Source organism: Ammodytes marinus (genome assembly GCF_949987685.1).
Source record: "Ammodytes marinus genome assembly, chromosome: 16".
Lineage (NCBI taxonomy): Eukaryota > Metazoa > Chordata > Actinopteri > Uranoscopiformes > Ammodytidae > Ammodytes > Ammodytes marinus.
This window is the reverse complement of record NC_137220.1, coordinates 18621988-18643066: the sequence shown is the minus strand read 5'-3', so window position 1 is coordinate 18643066 and position 21079 is coordinate 18621988. Positions and strand designations below refer to the sequence as shown.

General features: G+C 40.0%; 3 protein-coding genes across 3 annotated transcripts; 2 read left to right on the top strand and 1 right to left on the bottom strand.

Annotated features, from left to right (window-relative positions):
- Positions 1 to 1884: 1884 nt before the first annotated feature.
- LOC307262538 (GTPase IMAP family member 7) lies at positions 1885 to 3335 on the top strand (the record flags this gene model as incomplete). The annotated part of the gene is made up of 2 exons (XM_080043449.1): positions 1885 to 1918; positions 2257 to 3335. 2 exons carry the CDS (start codon positions 1885 to 1887, stop codon positions 3333 to 3335), a joined length of 1113 nt encoding a protein of 370 aa, XP_079899575.1.
- A 267-nt stretch (positions 3336 to 3602) lies between these two features.
- kdelr3 (KDEL endoplasmic reticulum protein retention receptor 3) lies at positions 3603 to 7603 on the bottom strand. Its single transcript, XM_080043454.1, has 5 exons — positions 7221 to 7603; positions 6717 to 6817; positions 6194 to 6352; positions 5477 to 5729; positions 3603 to 4672 (listed from the first exon to the last, which is right to left on the bottom strand). Exons 1-5 carry the CDS (start codon positions 7309 to 7311, stop codon positions 4629 to 4631), a joined length of 648 nt encoding a protein of 215 aa, XP_079899580.1. The 5' UTR covers positions 7312 to 7603; the 3' UTR covers positions 3603 to 4628.
- A 9205-nt stretch (positions 7604 to 16808) lies between these two features.
- Positions 16809 to 18251, top strand: kcnj4 (potassium inwardly rectifying channel subfamily J member 4; the record flags this gene model as incomplete). Its single annotated transcript, XM_080043945.1, has 1 exon — positions 16809 to 18251. The coding sequence occupies exon 1, from the start codon at positions 16815 to 16817 to the stop codon at positions 18249 to 18251; it is 1437 nt and encodes a 478-aa protein (XP_079900071.1). The 5' UTR covers positions 16809 to 16814.
- Between the last annotated feature and the right edge of the window lie 2828 nt (positions 18252 to 21079).

Genomic DNA, 21079 nt, shown 5'->3' with positions numbered 1-21079 from the left:
ACCGATGAAGTAGGCCTTTAACTTTACCGGATTAGAACTTTACTCAGGACTGTGTGGGCTGTAGCCTACATGCTGTGCTTAATTCACATCATCTCACTCTCTAGTTGTAACTGTTATGAAATACACATGGACATACGAGGAGAAGAAAAGTCAGCCCTCCCGAGCCAAAGGAGAAACTGAAAAGACCAACCAAAGCCAGAGGGGATGGAGACACTGCCTTTAGAAAACCTATTTTGAAAGAAGATGTTTTCTGTTATGTTTATTTTTTTTACACATACTTCCATACTATTTAGTATGCTAGAAAATAGAAATTGGATGGCAAAAATACCCATATGCCCTAGTTCATCCAATTACATTTTGCAGTAGGCTAAGCAAATCAGTAGGCTAGGTATGCTTTAGTAGGCTATGTAGAATAGTAGTAGCCTAAAACGAAGTAGTAGCCTATAATTATGGGATTTGGAACGCACGTTTGTCTCGATATTTTGACCTTTGACCTTCAGTAGGCCTATGGTTGCGTTCCGAATCGCATACTCTTTCTTTTTTCTATTCTACATCCGATGATAAAAATAATCTAGTTAGGATGCAGTAGGCATACTATTGGGACATACTTTACTCTCTTATTTCATCATAACATTGCGCCTTGATCTCGCCTCTTGCTTTTATATCCGTCGCATCCCCGTTTGTTTTCATAATGGAGGCTTCGTCGATGTGACGTCACTTCACGTGCGCACTGGATTGTGGGTCAGAATCGCCCACATTTTTATTTATTTATTTATTTATTTATTATTATTCTTCCGGACAATTACACATAATACATAATTTTCTCATTGCATATTCATACATATTACTTTGTGTTATCGTCCGAAGGGAAGCAGGAGAAGCCAAAGGCTTATCGGGTCCCGCCCCCACTGCCATAAGATTCAGATACACAGATACACAGCTACTACAGTTAGAATTTTTTTTTTCTTTTTTTTAAGAAGATTCATTCTAATCCACAGATAATTTTAGGTCTCTATTTTCCTCTCTGCCTGTGACAATGCAGATAGTGACATGGCCTTGTCCATTTCTTCTCTAGTAGCCTAAACACATCTGCAAAAGTATTCAAAACAGTCAGTGTGTCTGCTGACCTCGGCTACAGTCCCATAACATGCAGTGTATTTACAAATTATTCAGTCAGAGAGAAAGTCTTCCATTTTTGAATCGGGTGTTCTGAACACACAGCTGATAATTAACATTTATCTTTCATTTGAATTTCAATAGTCACACATTCCAAATAGGATGAAGTTTTCAACATAGACATAATAAAGGATCCTTTATTATGTCTATGGTTTTCAACACTAACAATCTTGGCCGCATGAAGTAGGACATCCGGGTACTTCTAACCATCCTAAATCTGGCCACAAGAATCGGGACATCCTAAATCTTTTTTCTACATCTGCCTACTATTAGAAAGTATGCGATTCGGAACGCAACCTTTGTGTCATGACGGTCATAACCATCGGAAGCAGGAGTAGCACAGCTGTTCCTTTACGATTCACAAGTCCGTCGTTGGAGATAAATCGCAACAGTTATTATAAGTTGCAGCACTAAAAGGGAACGCTTGTGCAGAATTTACTTTTTATCTTTCCCATGAAGCATACAATGCAGAAGGACGCTATAGGAGCGTGTAGGAGATTCCAAAGCGCCACTGGGTGCGTCGTGTCACCTGCTCCTCCTTGGACTGCAGCTGCACAGATGATGCTCGCTACGGAAATAGGATGAACGATCATTTTAAACAAGGGGACATTTCGATCGCAGCCGTAACACACGGACTCTGTCTCCTCGTCTCCACTACTGTCGATCACCAAAACACCGTCAGGCTTCACTGTAGTTTCGCCGTCAGAGATGTCGTCATATGAAAATGCTGCGTCACATGAAGGTACTGTATGTCGATTATTGTGTTCAGAGCAAGTGCATGATCAGGGAGCATTGTGCTAAATAAACAACAAGACGTCATTTAAAATATCAACATTGTAGCCTACATCCAATATAGCTCTATAATGCACTTTGAATTGCCTCTTGTCTGAATTGCGCTTTATAAACTTGCCTTGTGTAGTGTTGCCTTGCATATTTTGAAACAAGCATTGCTTGTCTATTCTTAATTGTCCCCTAGAACCTGATGATTTTTGGATTATCTGCTGGCTGTTACTAGGCCTACTGCCAAACATCTATAAAATGATAATAACATATGTTCTTATGAATGTCAATTTGCCACAGCATGTAAAGCAGCAGCCCCTTCATCGGAGGCTGGTAAACCCCTGAGGATTGTCCTGTTGGGGAGGACGGGTACTGGCAGGAGCTCTTCAGGCAACACCATCCTGGGCCGGTCCGTCTTCGGGATGGACATGTCCCCCTGTTCTGTCACCACGCGCTGCCAGAGACGCACTGAGACAGTGGACGGGCGGAGCATCTCGGTGATTGACACTCCAGGCTTCTTCCACACACACCTGTCCCCTGATGAGGTCAGGGCTGAGGTTGGACGGTGCGTTGTCCTGTCCTCTCCGGGACCCCACGCCTTTCTTGTGACTCTGCGACCCGGCAGGTTCACTCAGGAGGAGAGGGACGCCTTAGAGTGGATCAGGGATACGTTTGGGCCCTCCACCGCCAGGTTTACCACTGTGGTGTTCACCTGCGGAGACCAGCTGCAGGGAAAACAAATCGAGGACTTCCTGGTTGAGAGCGAGGCGCTTTCGGCATTTGTTTCTAGCTGCAGCGGGGGCTACCACGTCTTGGATAACAGCAGCGAGACGACGACAACAACAACAACAACAACACCAACAAAGCGTTCACAACAGGTCGCACAGCTCCTGAAGAAGATAGACCAGATGGTAGAGAGCAACAGAGGCGGTTGCTATAGCGACCAGATGTTCAAAGAGGCCCAGAGGACAGTCAGAAAGGCACAGGAGAGGATTCTGGGAGAAAGAGAAGGAGGACGAGTAGGACTCATGGTGGAGCCCTCTCGGCAGGAGGCTGACCACAAAGAGGAACAGCAAGCAGCTGAGTCAGAGATAAGGAAGAGGAGGGAGGAAGAGGAAGAGGCCAGGAAACGGGCGGCGGAGAGGCTGTTCTGGTGTGAGCTGGGGACCGCCGTGGGACAAGGTGCGGCGGAGGGAGCGGGGATCGCAGGCAAAGACGACGGGACAGGGAAAGCCGTGACCAAGGTGAAGATGTTGGAGAAGGCGGCCGCTCTGGCAGCGTCTCCGCTCTCCATCACCTCAGCTGCCAAAGCGGTGGGAGGAGCTGTGAGAGAGGGCAGCAAGGTGTTGTATAAACACAGGAAAACCTTTCTGCGCTGACCAGGACTATTGACGAACAAGGAGTTTGAACATGGACATAGCAAAGCATACTGACAACAGGGAAAAGTCCATTAGCTGTGTTTTTCAACGTGCATTAGGTATATCATGCTATCTGTTTAGCATCATTCAGAACAATGCACCAGCACTGTCAGACCCCAACTGTTTAATAAGGATGTGTGTGTGTGTGTCTGTGGAAAGGTAAACATCCTGGTGTGATGCGGCAGTCCATGTGGATTGGTGAGAAAGAACAAAGCCACACCTTTTAAATGATAGTCACATATTGTAATTAATGTTATGTCACAAAAATAGTGTGCAATTCAACTTACTGTGGCTTTATATGTATCAAAATCAGGTAAACCTTTGACAGATTTTCAACACACTCTGATGCCATGTTCCCCATTGTTATCCCAGATACAACGATATATTCCGATCGGTCTATGAAGTGCATCAGGGAAGAACAAAAACTTTTTCTTTCTTTCTAATTTTTTAACAAAAAACATTGCAGCAGTTATCGGTTCAATCTTTGGCCTTATTTTAAAACATGACAAAGTGTTCAGCCCTTTTTTCTCCTTTGAAGAATTACGTTGAAAAAAAAAAAAAAAAATTAATAAGAGAAAATACAAAATCACACATACGTGGACAATAGGGAAAGATATAGTTAGAACTTAAAACAGTAAGCTGTTGTCTAACATTACAGAACCAAAGACAAGGACACTTTGTGGAAGACTACAATTTAAAATATTTATAATAAAACAATATATATAATATAACAATATCATAATCTCATTTTTCTAAATTGTGATTGTAAACTTTACTGTGTTGAAACTAAAGGCACATACCATCTTCCAGAGTGCTGCCCACAAAGCTTGCACCCAACCTCGTCTACACTTTTGTGGATTTGACATTCTAACAGTCTCCAGAGCCAAAGTCTCTCATAAAAGGGAAAGTCAAAACCAATACAGAGCTTCCGTAGTGTTACTTGCTTGCCTGAATTTAGATTCCACGTGCACATCAGGGACTCATTTCTGTTGTCACATTTGCATCTTATGAGAAAAAAATAAGGGAACAATAAAATAAATCATACATCATGAAGTTATAAACCACAACAGCACTTGCAAACATACAGGCTCAAACACAAAGTACCAATCCAACACAGGGTGCACTGATTTTGGTCTACGGATTGATGTCAGACCATTAGTCCCATTTTGCCAAAACACATGTACAGTTGAAGAGCAAAGAATCGTGTCCAGGTGCTTGCGCTGACAGGTGGCTGAACGGACCCAGACGTCTGTTTTAAACTGGCATCGGCAGGCTCATCTTTGCTTTTCCTCTGAGCACTGCAGACGGGACAGAGGGAGAGAAACATAGGAGGCATGATGAGAGGTGAACATGTTTCAGAAACCACATGCTTTAAATTCTCCCACTCCTCTGTTTGCCAGATGAGCAAACACCTAAACAAAGCCTCCATTACGGATGCACACTCTTTGCTTTGACCGCCGCCAAGTGGGACATCCTGGTTTGAAAATGTTACATCACACAAAGGACTCCCTACAACTAATCAAAAACACAGCTAAATTGGACTTATAAACAACCAGTCAATTGGACTGTAGATTTTGTTACCAAATAACTGTCTTCAAACATTCAATATAGGTGTACTTCCTTTTTTATTTTATTTTTATTTTTTTAAAGATATTTTTTGGCATTTTTCATGCTTTATTGATAGTGTTAAGAGACAGAGGTGAAATGGGGCAAAGAGGGGAGTGACATGCAGAGAACGACCGCAGGCGGGAATCGAACCCGGGTCTGCTGCTGGGGGGGACGCCCTACCAACTGAGCTAAGGGCGCCCCCCCCCCAACTTCCTTTTTTTTTTTTTATCATAAGAAAAAAAAATTGGCTATGAAAGAAAAACATTTGGGCTCTGACAAGTTATGATGAGCCTTTATCATACTTTTACAATATTTATAATCTATGTGATTGATCGATTAGGACTTTAAACATGAGAATAATGATACTACAAATAATAATCAATAATGTAAACAAATAAAAATTCTGCTCTCAATCTAAAATGGATACTGAAACAGGCCCATAGTCTCTTCAGCCTTTTAGTTTCAAACTTTTTATCTGTTTTTTGTTTACTCACCTCTTGTGACGTAAAGGTAGAAGAAATCGCAGTAGAAGATGGTCTGCACGACGCCGGACACCACGGCGATCTGGTCGAAGAAGCCTTCAGTGTGGTAACGCCACACCCAGTTGGCGATGTAGAGGGCACGGTACAGGCCCAGGAAGAACAGGTAGTGGGTAGTGATGGACTCCGCCTCCCCTGTCTTGGTTATCATGAAAAGCTGAGGCATGATGGCCACCGCCTCCAAGAAGATGGAGAAGGTCCACAGGATCTGGATGGGAGGGAGGGAGACACGTGAGGATTTAAGAAGAAAAAGTCGTTTGGGCAGAGATATTCATGAAATGTTGGTAAAAACTTAACTTAAAAAGGTGGAGTCAGGGATTCTGGAGCAAGCTTGTAATCAAAATCACTTTCTGTCAAATTCAGTAAATGTCTCAAGTTCCACTACCTGTCCTAATGGATATGCAAACAAAGGGTATGTAGACAAATGGGTCACCGTTGCTAGCAACATGTCCGTTTACAGAGCCTAGACTGTGTATTAACAGTGGATTTTATTTTCAATGGGCACACAGTATGGACAGTTAGCCGATATTCACCTACTCCACCTTGAAACGGAACATAAGCCTCCAGTGAAATTATAATGTAAGGGTTTCTAACTTTTCTATACTTGGAACCAAATTTGCTAAAGTAGTCCTACTAGTTACTGTAGTAGCCTATTTCCGACTGCTTATTTACCTCCAATGGGGTGAAAGAATAGTTTTCCAGGAAGGACAGACCGATTACTGGCACCAACAGGAACTCAACGCGGAATGTGTCGTTCTCCGAGTCCGACGTGTTCTTGAAGCGCAGGTAGATCAGGTACACGGTAGCATAGGACAGAGCCAGGAACACCACCTGAAAGCACAGTCAAATATTGCTTAAAAATGCCATCATAGTCTACAGTTTGTAAGACACGCAACCTGTCAGTGGTTGTTTTTCAAGACTAAATGACTGCTGCCTGCTTTGCATTTTAATACTGTGTGTGATGTGAACCTGGATTGGTGTGTGCAAATTTTGGACTTCAAACTAGTTCAGTGGCTTGTCTTACTGAGTGAGTCAAGCCACTACTGAATACTTCTTACTTGATGTGATAGTACATGCTTTTGGTCAAATCAGATTGTGTTTGCATTGGGGTTAGCCTAAGGGTAAGCTTCAAGGAAAAATGCATTGTGTGTCACAGTGTGTATAAAAGTGTATGAGTGACGGACACTCCTCTTACCTTCATGACCGTGTTGTAAACAGAAATGTAGACCGTGACCAAGTCAAGGTACCTGGTGGTGAAGACTAGTGCAAACAGCACCTGGGATTTCCCTGAGATGCCTACAGAGAGAGGGGGAAAAAGGAGTTTAGTAATGTGTAATGTGCACATCAATTTGATTATCTGTGAGCAAAATATCTGGTTGCAGATTTGGTTGCTTCTCACACACACACACGCACGCACGCACGCACAAACACACACACACTGTATAATACTCCATAGGTGGAGCAGACATTAGATTGCTTTGTTAGCATTGCCACGTCGTTCCCACTTCTGCACAAATAGTCGGAATTGTGCAAACACCCTGCGTAATGCACTTGATTGATTGTCTACAAATCGCTTCACCCTGGAGTTATGTACACTTCATTCACTGCTATATACTTTACAACTGTGGATATATTGCTATATATAACTAAATGCTGTCCAGTAAATCAAAGTGCAAAAGGATGTCAGGATCTAGCCTACCAGAGCAGGATTTGGACTTCCATATCTTCAGTAACAGGATAATGATAGCCACCAAATGTGACACGTCACCCGCCAGACGAAAAATGTTCATGTTGTTTATAGAAGCGGCTGCACCAGCAACAGGTTAATAAAACAAGTCCTCACAGGCCGCACACGTACGCAGGACACAGCAAAATACACTCTGTGAGTGCAAAAAAGAAAAGAAAAAGAGAAGACGAGTTAAAAAGTTGTTTCAAGAGATGCTGGAGCGCCTCCGTGGACTCCGAGTCTGTCTGGATGCTCGTTGGCTCGTTATCTTAACGTCCAAGGGATGAAAAGATATGATGTTGTCCAGTCCAATCACTAACTCGGTTGTGTCTGCAGCGGCCCGGAGAGGAAAGTTGCTTGAGAGGAGGTGACGTGGCTGACAGCTCGGGCATCAGGAAGAAGAGTCAAGTTAGACAAGGTTTACGCAAATTATTCTTCTGCCGGTTCTGATTTTCAAAGTAAAACTCGCAGTATAGGCATAGAGAACAGTGGAGACTTTCTTACTCTACTTTATCCAGTTGTGCGCTTTATATTTCATCTTATTTTCTTTTTATTGTATAGCTGCCTGCATCCCTGTTTTAATGTGCATTCCATTTCTATTTCAATATAAAGCACTCTTGTAATGCATGCATACAATTCCTCTAATGTAAAGCACTTGGAATAGCATTATTTCATTTTCATTTAACCTTTATTTACACTCGAGAGATCGATTGAGGAGTGACCCTCATTTACAATGATGTCGAGTCAAACGAGTATGCAAGGTGCTATACAAATAAAGTTACTTCTTGTTGTTGTTATTATTATTATTATTATTATTATTATTATTATTATTATTATTATTATTATTATTATTATTATTATTATTATTGTTATTATTATTATTATTGTTATTATTATTATTATTATTATTAGTGTTGTTGTTATTGTTATCGTTATTATTATTATTATTATTATTATTATTATTATTATTATTATTATTATTATTATTATTATTATTGTTATTATTATTATTACATAGCCATAGGCATATTAAAATAGTTTGTATTTATATTGTCGGGTGAGCGTCATTTTAAAAGCAGTTTTATTTGGAAGGCAAAATCGCTGTTGCTCGTCGTTCTCTGGCTAACTTGATACAAATGGTTGTCAAGTGGGCCATCCTCAAGAAATACAGCAGATGGCGACATGCTGCAGGTTTAAAACATTTTCTTTAGGAAGATAATCACAAAAAAATATATAGGATAACGGAGATAGGTTTCCATTTGTTTTTGCTTTAAAAAAAATCCAAACGTTGTTTCTATTTTCCAGTAACAAACTCTCGTCCGTTCCACATGGACATAGTAGGTTCCACCAGACCTTTAAAAAAAAATAAAAGATAGATAAACACAATCCAACCAAATATTATATTTCCCAATATTAAGTTGTGTTTGCTGTTTTTAAGTCTTCTACACACTATCAGAAATACTGAATCATTCAACCTTTATAGCCTATTTATTTCATTTATTATCATCACTTTTTGGGGGGAATTTTATATGTGCACTGACTATGTAAAGATTGATCTACCTTTCAAATCCACATTCATAATGATCATCTTACATCTATGATCCAACACAAGCTTTTATGTTTGTGTTATCTTCACTTAAATATGATTTAGATCATTTTTAAAGAACAAACATTAATGTTTTTGTTGAATGCAACTATCTCTTTAGGTAGATGCCAGCTACACGGGAATACAACGTCAAACCTACTTTGTGATGCATGCTTAAAGAACATGTTTGAGCCTTGTTGCATTGTACATGCGCTTTTGAATGTTTTGAAATACTCTCCAGCCTCATTGTCGTCATCATCTGCTGACACTTCCACTGCACCTGCCCTCTCCTGCTAACTCTGAGTCACTCAAACCACCCGCCCTCCATTTCCTTTCACTTGGAGTGATCATATACCGCCGTGCCCGCCTCCTTCTTTGTCCTCCCTCTTAATCCACAAATTGAAGCTGAATTCCTGCATCCTACTTTCACGCTTGAAGCAATAAAATAAGCAATGGGCAGCTGAGATTAAGGAGGAAATGCTTTCAGCCTACTTTGGGTTTATCGCTGTGCAGAAAAGTGAGGGGGCTCCACACAAGTGAGAGCACAAATCTTTTTTCCTATACCTCTATCTATAGCATCCATGCAGAGCCTAGTTCCTTTCTCTATCACTAAATTTTTGAGCCAGAAGGGTTCATATTATCTCAAAAATTACAGTGGGACAAGAGGCAGGCAAAAAGAAAGAATTGACAATTATACACAAAATATGCAACACAATTTTGCTAGCCTCCTCTGGACAAGGCTGACACTTATCTATCATGAGTTTGCTGAGATAAAGGTTATGTGAACTAATCTGACACCCAGACCTGATTAATAGTTACATTCATAAACACACACACTGGGGCCTGCCTAGTAGGCCAGGCAAAGTAAGGCATTTTGGGGCCAAAAATAGAATAAATTGTAAAATATTTTTTTTCAGCTCAGATAATTTATATGAGGTGTCCAGAACAACATACTAAAAGTCCTAAGAAATCATAGTTGAGGAAATATGTTTAATTCTCATCAATCCGAGATGTGTGCCAATAAGGCGAGACACCAATAAATCCAAATAGGGCAATTTTTTTCCTTTAGTCCTATCAAAATGAAACTGTACACAATGAAAGTATCCATGATAATTAAGTATCCTATTTATTCTATGAAAAACGCTATTTTGCCTGGACTATAGAGGAATCTGTCTGACTGGTCGCCTCCTCCTGCTGGACAATGTGTCTGTCTAATCAGTCTGTCCACAACTCCTTTTCTTCCATCAGCCATCCTTTTTTTAAAATCTTTTCCCTTTCCCCCTTTTTTCCTTTTACTGTGTTAGTACTCAGTAATTCAGTCACTTACTGATCAAAACCACCAACACTGTATGGCAGCGGCTCCTCTCAGCTGTGAGCATTGACACTATGTAGCTAATAAGGGCTTTGATTATCCTTAAAACAAGACTTAAAATAACGATTAGGTGAAATTCTTTTGACACTCATGTAGAGTTTAAATTAGCAACCTCGACTTTCTATCCTCAAGCTTGTGCATTATCACAATGGTCTAAGTCTATAAAATCTCTTCAATCAAGGTTCAGGATGAAGAAAAACACTTCCCACTTTCTTTTAACTTTACATTTATAATAATTCAAAAAATCAAATAAATAAATGGTTAATAACATATGTAGCACACTTTCAAACGTGTTGTTTCCCTTTTGGTCTACAAGTTAGCCTGGTAAGCTTAATTTATCTGTTTACCTCATTGTTGCTACTCACAGTACTGTGTCTCCATCTGCCCCCTAGTTCCTCCTCTGTGGATTTGTCATGTGGGCAGCTGTACACCGACATCGCTCTTCAGAAGAAGACATTTTTAAAAGAGGTACCACTCTGCTCTACAATCTAGAAGGGACAACATATTCAGGCTCGTTTACAGGTGACAGGATGACCATGGGGCCTATGTTTGTTGTGTGTAATTCCGATCTCTCTTCTATTAATAAAAAGCATACATGTACACGATTCATTAATTCATTGAATGTCAGTAGTCACTGTCATTCTCCATCATAAAGTTGAATGAACTGGAACATCACAGCTCAAACCAACAGGTTAGCTGAACGATACTTCAACCGAATACTTGTAACAACACTCATTTAGCATACTAAGTCTTTTGTATCAGTTTATATGCTAAGTATGAGCTAAACATGTGTTGCTACAATAATAACATATAGTCATCCATGGATGCAAAGATTTAACCCAACCACTCTACTTCCAAGGCCCATGTTTATATGTCTCCAACCTGTACAACAGAGTATTATCTCTGTTGTTCCTTGAAGAGTTACATCAGGCCTTATTCAACACCTACACATACTTAGAGTGCGCAGAAAAACTACACCACTGTAGTCTCAACCTCTTTTCTTTTCATTCTTTGCCTTTCCTCTCTCCTCTCCTCTCCCATCCATCCATCCCTCCCTCCTTGCTGAACAAACATGCTCTGCAGGAGAAGAGAGATTTGACACAGCACTTTCAGCCCAGGATGTATGAGTAAGCAGGGGAGTGAGAGCTCACACACACACACAGGATTACATAGTCAGCAAAAGGAGGCACCCGAGGACAATAACGGATTAAAAGAGAGAAACAACAGGGATGAAAAGAATGAACAAGTGAGAGGAAGAATACAAGAAGTGATCACAGACCCTGTAATCCTAAGGATATGGGACCTATGCCCTGGACAGTGAAAGTAGGATTTTGAGAAGTGGTGGTACATTAGGAATTCAAATTACAACCAAGAGACAGAAAACAACAACCAATCTGTAAGGTGAGTATCATCTCTATATTCAATATATGAGTTTATAGTTCAGTATCAGGAGATGTGCACAATAATAACTTGGTGGTGGATTCATGCATGAGCGCCAGATGACAGACACTAAGAGCAGTTCAAGTTTGACCATCAGACAGTGCCCCTTTTCCCCTTTTGTTATTATAGCAAAATAAATTATTATGTGCATTATGTGTTGTGTATGACCAAGTGAACTGTCACACTTCTCTGTCATAAATTCCATGTCTCCGTGGCAGAGGTATAGGGCTCAAAGGCATCACCTGGATGGAAACATAGTACAGCAGGTGGTGTAAAGACAATGACGTTGATATGCACCTGTGATGGTTATTTAACATTTGATATAGAAATCTCCAGCAGCACTACAAGTGGTAGACATGATGTTGGCTGAACAACTGTAGAACAGTTAATAGATGTATTAGTGAGCTGTACATTCAGGAATATGTCCAGATCATTTGGGTCTGCAGATGAAAATAGGCTAATAACTGAAGTCTTACAACTTGAAATAAAATGAGAAAATATTTTAATGTTCCTGTATTACAGTGTCATAGATGTTTACTTTTACAAAATGTCAGTGTATCGTGTACAGTTGGAATTTACCATAAAATCATCATGAGATCACTTTGTATTGCCATCTGATGTATCACATTAACCTAACCGGGGAATATATAATGTTTTGCAAGGATTAAAACTAAACAATATGGAAAAAATTAAGCCAATGCGGAGGTTGTCTGTGATGTGATGGTAGCGTGGGAATATTTATTTGCACCGGTTTATTTCTTCTCTGTGGATTGGCTCACGACAACTAGAGGTTAAATAAGGATACATAATATTGATTCATTTTCACATCGTAAAAGATGCCTTTACAAGAGAAAAAAAGAGGTAAGTGAAGTAAATCTGCGCAGGACCAGGTAAAAATTCCTAACCGCCTGAAAACCGCCCCAGTCTCAGTATTAAAAAAAAAGTCCTGTTGCATCAATCACTTTTGAGAGACAGGCTCAGCCGGTCCATAACTTGGGTAAATTACATCACACATGCCTATGTTTAGCAAATATGTGCTTCCCTTAATACATTACATTTATAGCACAAGGTTGTCACAAATGTTGTCAGAAACTAATTTTTATGGTACACAATTTCCTTAATGTGCATCTGGTAATATAATACAAACCTTTACACAGTAATTCTAATTTCCTCTTTGTCGTTGAAAAGTTATGGCCTCTAGTGGGCAGCAATATATGGCATAAAATGCTGCCCACTAGAGGCTATATCTGGGCATAAAGCTCTGGTATTATACTATAATTTCTTTGTGGGGCACATGCAGCAGTGTGTCTCATAAATGCACTACGATTACCAAAGGCTTTAGGGAAAGTAGACAATTCTGCATCTTAATTCCATTCCCCCTCACTACACCCATCCCACTTGTCTTTCTCTCTGTTCCTCTTTTGGGGATTAACTGTCATGACATCTCCAGGAAGTCAATCTTTCTTATTTCAGAGGGAGAGATTATGACTAAAAATCCATGATTTATGAGATTAAGAGGGAGTTAGTGACTCAGAGGCACAGCAAAGGACCTCCACAGTGCTTTAAAGTCTCATACTAAAGTACGTACAGTATATGGTTGCAAAGACAAGGCATGCAAAAACATGAACATTTCATACGCATAAGAAACAGGAGTGACTACTTTCATCAGTTACTAACTAACAAAGAGAAGCCTCATTAAGACCTCTTATAACTTATTTAGAATCTACTGAAAATCGAATAGATATTGCATTGCTGCCCTTTCTCTCATACCACCTCTGCCGGCCTCTCTGACTCATGTTTTAAGAGCTCTTAATATTGTATAAAAGCTCCCATACACCACAACGTCTCTGGTGACGCTCTCCACTTCGCTCAGTCCCTGAAAATGCCACAGGAGATGTGTTCCTATGGAAACCGTCATCAGTGATAGTCCCTCGTTTTTACCTGGTGACCATTAACAGGTTTGTGTTGTGTCTTTCTATTCTCCTCTGTAACACCTGCACTCTGCCTCTCCCAGCTGTGTTCATTAGATGCTTAAACATCTTTGGAACTTAAAGGAGAAGTCAGTCATGACGTTGGCTGGTTGCATCTTCCTTTTATACAGTATGTACGCCTCAAGCTCGGAGTTGGTTCATGGCTGTGTTGGTCGTTGGGGGCCAAGGACACCTGTATGGAAACATGCAAAAAGATTAATTATCACATACAGTAGACAAACATAAATAGACAGATATGCCTGTTTCATTGCAGAAAAAACAACACCTCCTTTTGAGTAAGTGCAATTTTAAATTGAGTGTTTTAATTTCCTTAAAATAATGATGAAACACAAGGGAGTTATTGGGAGTGTTCACTTAGTAATTAACCATGTTAAAGGCCAAGTTTGGGAGCTAGTTTGGCTTGACTGAGGCTAACATCTGGCAGTGAATTCTTCAGAAAATCTGCTGCAATACAACAAAAGACTGTACTGTACAAATATCTTACACAGAAATACACTCTGCATTTATTAGTTACAGAAATGTTAACTACTACAACCGTCCACTTGGATTTACCTACTTTGTAAAACAGGTATTATGATGGAAAGATTATGTGACAGGAATTTCTTTGTACATCTGATTTCATGTAATAAGAAGAAAAATAAAAAAAATATGTAGCCTTTAGCTGTGCTCAGGTCACTAAAGACTCAATATTGACCTGGAGCGACTTTGCGTCAGAAAAGCATTGTTGTCCTGTTGGAAAATTGTCAGGGATTGTCATGTTTTTTAAGGCCTTATTAAAGTGCCAGATGTGTATTTTTTTCTTAAAAAGAAAGAATACAACGAAGAACTTGACCTGATTTTGATGTTGGGAATGAACGAAAGTAGGAAATTGTGGATAATCAGTTCAAACAGTCTTGTCAGGTCCATCTGTGGTTTCAAGCTCCAGTTAAGCTTTGTGACAGAAACAATTTATTAAATTAAATCAATATCCACATCTAGTAAATTCAAGGACATAACTAACCAACACTAGTCTACGGAGCAGGGTCACAAAAGGGTCACTGTTTCATCATGACGTTTTTCAGAATCAAATCAGGATTAAGTCTAAATCCACCTAAATATGACTCACTAAAAAAAACACATAAACACAAAAGCCAGACTAGAAACATAGACCCACAGTGTAATTAAACATATAGATGGAATGTGACCAAACAATGTTATTTGTGAAAAAATTCACACTTTGGAAGCTAGGTGTTTTCTTGCATTCATTTCATTAAGGTTGATTTTATATGAACAGCTGCTTCTGTTAATCTCTGTCTCCAATGCAGTTGTCTTCTCAGTCATCAAAGCACCACTTCTACAGTTAAGACCAGATCTTTGGGAGTGGGACTGACCCACCACCCAACTTCTATTACACCAGTGATCAACAGTGCCATGGGAACAAATAAATCCAATTTGTGAGGGATCTACTCTGGTAGCAGCTGCCTGCCTGGGACTACACTTGGATTATATTCGCGCAATGAATTCTTAATTCTATGAAGTGGTCCTGGTGAGTTTTGTAAAAGCAGAAATCTGCTCTTGAATTTCAGTATTCCTGTGCTATTTGTTCCATTTGTCACCTAGATCATTTTGTATCACTGAGCTTTCGGCCAGATTGATTGATTACCACATGACAAAGAAATGAGAATAAGGCTGTCAACTTGCTAAATCATGACACTAGTTTGCCTTTCTGACTGTATCTTTTGTTAAGTTTTACGGCATACAGTTGGCCTGACAAATTTCAAAGGGCATCTCAAAAGTTTTTTGAAGACCGTAGAAACAACATTATCCTTTACAATGTCTTGTCCAGGAGTCTTAACACGTCCAGTAGGAATTGGCTTATTAATTTGGTGAGCTAGTCATGGTGAGTCAGGCCCAGCTCAGGGATATTTACAGCAAGCAGATCCATAAGAAAGGCCAAGGCCATCCTACATGTCCTGAACAGCTGTAGAGCTCTCGATTACAGGTTGTCAACAAGAAGAAGACAGAAGGACAGAAAATGTATGATGTTTAATGTTATTGGTCATCAAAATGTACATTATTAGACCTGCACATTAAGATAGTGCTTAAATACCAGCTCAATTATGACAAAATTATGTTTGTTTAACTACTTGTTAGGATCATTAGTTGTCTCACAGTTAAGGTCCAAACTCTCTTATTGTTTTGCTTCTCAGCGAGGTGTATAAACCCACATAAAATGTCTCTTCATGTCCCTATAAAAATCAATTCCTCATGGACAAAACCTAGTCACTGGCTAAAGTAGGCCATATCAGAAGAGGAAGTCTGACTGAGACACTGGATCAGATATAATCCTGTAATCTGTGGTGACAGCGATCCTGCTCACATACAGTATAGTTAAACTGAACTCACCTTCCCTGCTGGTCATCCTCCATGTAACGGAGAGAAACAGGTGAGGTTGATTGATACACAGAGGGGACAGGAAGTTTGGGTAGATTATTTGTGTTTAGGAATATAATATATCTTTTATCTGTGAATGTATTAACAAGTTTCCCTTTGAACTGTGTTTCTGTTTATTTGATCCTCCTCGAGAAACTTGTATCCCTAATGAGTAATTTATTATCTATGAGAGGGTGCATTGTATTTCTTTGTATGCACTTTAAATGGAACAATGGAAGGTAGATTTTATTACTCTCTGCTGTCTTCCTACTCTTTGTTCATCTTTACCATATTGTACACACCACAATTTGAGTGATATAGATTTTTTTTTTTTTTTCAAACACCATGTTTATTTCATGGCTAGTTTGAATGTGTGAGGGGAACCTACGTAATTTCTTACAAAATCCCCAAAACTGCCTATGCAATCAGCCTCAACCTAGTACACACTCTGCCTAACCACGTTCATTCTTAAAACCTGGCAAGAGAGTTTACTGTATCTCACGCTGTTGTTTATATATGTAATGTATTAATTATAATGTTACCAATTGTCTAACCAAAATATTGTATCCTAATCCTCCACCTTTCTGTTGGCCTGACAGGTACAGCATTGTGTCAGAAGTTTTACCACGGTATAACGGCCCAGAAAAATCGTTTGCCTAAAAGTTAATGGACACAGTCTTATGACTGCACTTGGCCTGCCAAACAGAGACAGAAGACAACAGTCTGGAGCCTCTGATTCCGTGTCAGCACAAGGGGGACAAGAAGGAATGAACAACTACAACGGGAAGATTCTGACAAGGGGCTCCAGCCAAGTACGGAGTCGCTTTGTAAAGAAAAATGGACAGTGTAATATTTTATTCACCAACATGGCGGAAAAGAGGCAGCGCTACCTGGCCGACATCTTCACCACCTGCGTGGACATTCGCTGGAGATATCTGCTGCTTATATTCTGCACTAGCTTTATGGTCTCGTGGCTTATCTTTGGTATTGTGTTTTATGGTGCCTCCCTGGCACATGGGGACTTTGAGGAGCAGCCTACAGTAAATGGTGATGGGCTGGTAATGGGAATCGTACATGAACAAACCTCTGGAAACACTGCTGGAGGGCAGACACAAAGAATACCCTGCATACTTCATGTGCAGGGCTTCCTCGGGGCGCTCCTGTTCTCCATGGAGACCCAGACCACCATTGGTTATGGATGGCGCTGCGTTACCGAGGAGTGTCCTGTCACTGTCATCACAGTGGTTATCCAGTCCATCCTGGGCGTCATCATTGAGTCTTTCATGATTGGCACCATCATGGTCAAGATGGCACGGCCAAAGAAGAGGAACCAGACGCTTTTGTTCTCCAAAAATGCAGTCATTGCCTTGCGCGATGGCAAGCTGTGCCTCATGTGGAGGGTGGGCAACTTGCGAAAGAGCCACATCGTGGAGGCTCACGTCCGTGCCCAGCTAATACGTTCATATGTCACAGCTGAGGGAGAGTTCATCCCCTTGGAGCAGATGGACCTTAATGTGGGCTATGACGAAGGCACAGACAGGTTGTTTCTAGTATCCCCGCTGGTCATTGTCCATGAAATAGATAAAGATAGCCCTTTGTATACTTTAAGTCGAGCTGGTTTGGAGACAGATGATTTTGAGATTGTTGTTATTTTGGAGGGGATGGTGGAGGCAACAGCCATGACTACCCAGTTCCGTAGCTCCTACCTTGCCAGAGAGATTTTCTGGGGTCACAGGTTCGAGCCTGTGATCTACGAGGACAGAGACTACTACAAGGTAGACTACGCTCGCTTCCACAAGACCTATGAGGTGCCATCCATTCCCCACCTCAGCGCCAAAGAGCTTGACGAGGCCGCAAGCCAGTCCTCCACTGCTACTTCTCCCTTTTCTGTATGTAGAACCACACAAGACTTGATCCCCAGGTCTCTAAGCGCCTTTTGTTACGAGAATGACGTAGTGTTGAGCTGCGGGGAGGAAGAGGACGACATTTTCGACTCTTCCCAGATTGTAGGGAAGGAGAGGACAGAGGAAAAGAGGACTTCGGGTTCTGTAGACTTCCAAAATCTGTTCCAGGACACTGCGACAGTGACATCAGGCAACCTCATGTGTGTTCTTGACATGGACAATAACCAGATGGGGTTTGACATCCTACAGACTGCTTTCCCTCTTGATCCAGTGAGCTATAAGAGTGAGCAAGAGAGCTAAAGGGAGAGTGGATTATATTATGTCCCTATTTATTCACCCACAAATCCTTTCAACTTTGTCTACAGTGAGATGTACCTGAAGAGGGATTTCTCTAGGATTTGATTAACTTCGGATTGGATGTACAAAACTATAAACCCCATTTGCCTTGCCAGTGTTGTTTTACATTTATATATATATATATATACTGTATATTTTCATTACATTGACGCTATATTAATTATAGGGAGAAATTATTTTCCCAAATAAAAGTTGGCACAATCCTTTAAGAGCCATAACGATCAACGAGAATGAACGTTTCATAACCAAAGGAAAGCACAATAGCAGGAAGAATTCCAGAAACTTGAGAGATATTTAGAATGTGTTCATTTTATATGGTTACATTTTACATAATAAAATAAGAATTCCTCTTTTTCTTTGAATTTAAACAAGAGATTTTATGAAAGGAATAGCAGTTTGTCATTCTCTTCCTTTTTTAAAAGATCTCACTCAGCAAATTTCTAAACAAAGTTTATCAAAGCGTTGTTAATGTATGCTTGATAATCTCCACATTGTTCAATGATTTTAGTGGTAATTATACCTGCAATAGGTCCCTGCAAAGAGAGCTTCTTGACCTTCTGTGAGATTGCCTATTCACTGAAATATTTTCCTTTGAAACATAAAATTATTCCTTTATTTAGTCATTTTAATAGTATACAGTCTTGAGATATTAATGTAGTTATAATCCAAATGCAATCAGTAAGTGTAGCAGAAGAATTATTTTTCTGTATTTGATAAAAATTATTCAATGGAATAATTTTTGATAAATGTCTTGGTTAAGTGACATTTTAAAAAAAATCATTGCATTTGAAAAATCATGTTATAGCTCTATTTGTTTTTAACTGAAAACCCAGAGTCTAACATCAATATATTAAGCTTATCAATAAAAAGCTAAGTAGTATATGTTAAGTTGGTTCCAGCTGCAGCTATTGATAACAGAAACAATACTGAGAATTGGTTTTAATTCATGTTTGTGCTGTTGAAATGTATGATTTGCAAACTAGGGTGTGTGCATGCAGTAAGTGTTCTCATAGTCTTTGATAGGAGAAAGGTGTGAAACAACTGCACAGCCGAAAAAGGGGATGAAGGTTAAAGAATCTAAATGTGCAATCAGTCACTGGAGAATAGTAGGACAGTTAGGAACCAGTCCAGTGTAACTGAAACTGTTTTGTGTGTTGTATCAATGTGACTTTGTGAGAGAAACTGACTGTCAAGATCAAGTGCATCTGAGCAACAATCATATGGTTGTATTAGATTTTATCATGTTATAAAGTTAGAATGAAAAGTATTACATATACTATCTATATATTTTAATATGAGCACAGAAGGGAGCCAACTTGATTTCAGGGCAACAACCGCTGTAAATGCCATTTTGTTTAACACCTAATGTATTTTGTTTTGTTTGCTTCCTGCAGATATTTTCTTTGACCCCCTACACGGAGATAAACATGCACTAAGCAAACTTTTGTCCTGTTCAATAAGCTGAACAGAAAGAAACTCAAGTACAAAGCACTTTATTGTATACCTTTTGATGTTGCAAATAAATATAAATATTTATATAATTTTGGTTGCTTCTCCTTCCCAAAACTTCATTTAGGCACAAAATGCGCACAGACCTGGTCTTTGATCAAAACTGTTTATTTTCTCATGCAGCGATAAGAGTTTAAGCTCCAGAGCCACTAGATGCCTCTGCTCTGCAAACATTTCTATCAGCAAAACTCTATTGTTGTTTTCGGCTAACGTGTTCCCTCTAGTGGTGTATTTGAGAAGCAGCAGAAAAGTTAAAACCTGGATCATAGTGTCTATATTCATGCTGTTTTAGTGTTTTATGTTTTGGCTTTCCCCCAAACAAATCGACGGAATAAAATTGGATTTTAACTTGCGTTTAGAAGTTGTTGAAAACAAATAGTTGATTTCATGATTTATTGTATAATTTGCATTTGTTTTTGAAGTGATTGACTGAAAACGTTTTTTTCTTCTGATTTTGCTCTTTGAAAGGCAGATGAGGTTTTAGTCATGTCAGAAGTGTTAAGGTGTTGTGCTTACAGTGTTTGATCTGTATGTACCTTTAGCAGACGACGCAGATGAATATGAGGAAGGAAAATAATCAAAGAGACTGAAGATACCACAAACCTCCTAAAATTAGACTTATTCACACAGGTAACATCTATCAAGGGATTTGGCCACTGCATTGCAAATCTAGGGAACACCTTTGAAATAAAGAGTCCTTAAAGTAGGCCAATGTCAGATCTACAGCTAGTTGTACTTCGAAATTTGACAGGGGGTTCAGTGAGGCTAAAGCTCATTGCAGAGGCAGAGATAGACCATCAACGTCTATGAAATAAGCTTTGGAGAGTATGCAGCAACATCGAGAGCAGCTGGTCAGGAGACAGCTCACTGTATGTCCTACCGTGGGGGACTTTCCTTATAACAGTATGTACAGTATCTAAAACATGTTCTGTCATCACATTTTCCTAATTAAATCATTCATGTCTAGATTTTAATTCAGTTAAAATCAGTCTGTGTCAGGCTAATGAGAGACTTCCCCTTTCAGCCCTCATGGTTGTCCCGTCTTGATATTTCTTTAATTATACATCCCCCATTTAGGGGGGGGGGGGGAGGCTATCGCTGTTCCCATGCACAGGAGCCCTGACAGAAGAAAACAGCCCCACACATCGGACCTCTGAACCTCTGGAGGACTGGAGAGGCAGGAAAGATGAAGAGGGAAATGAGGAGGAAGGGGCCAAGCTTCTCAGTAACCACAGGCCTCGAGGCCATCGACTTTTCATTAG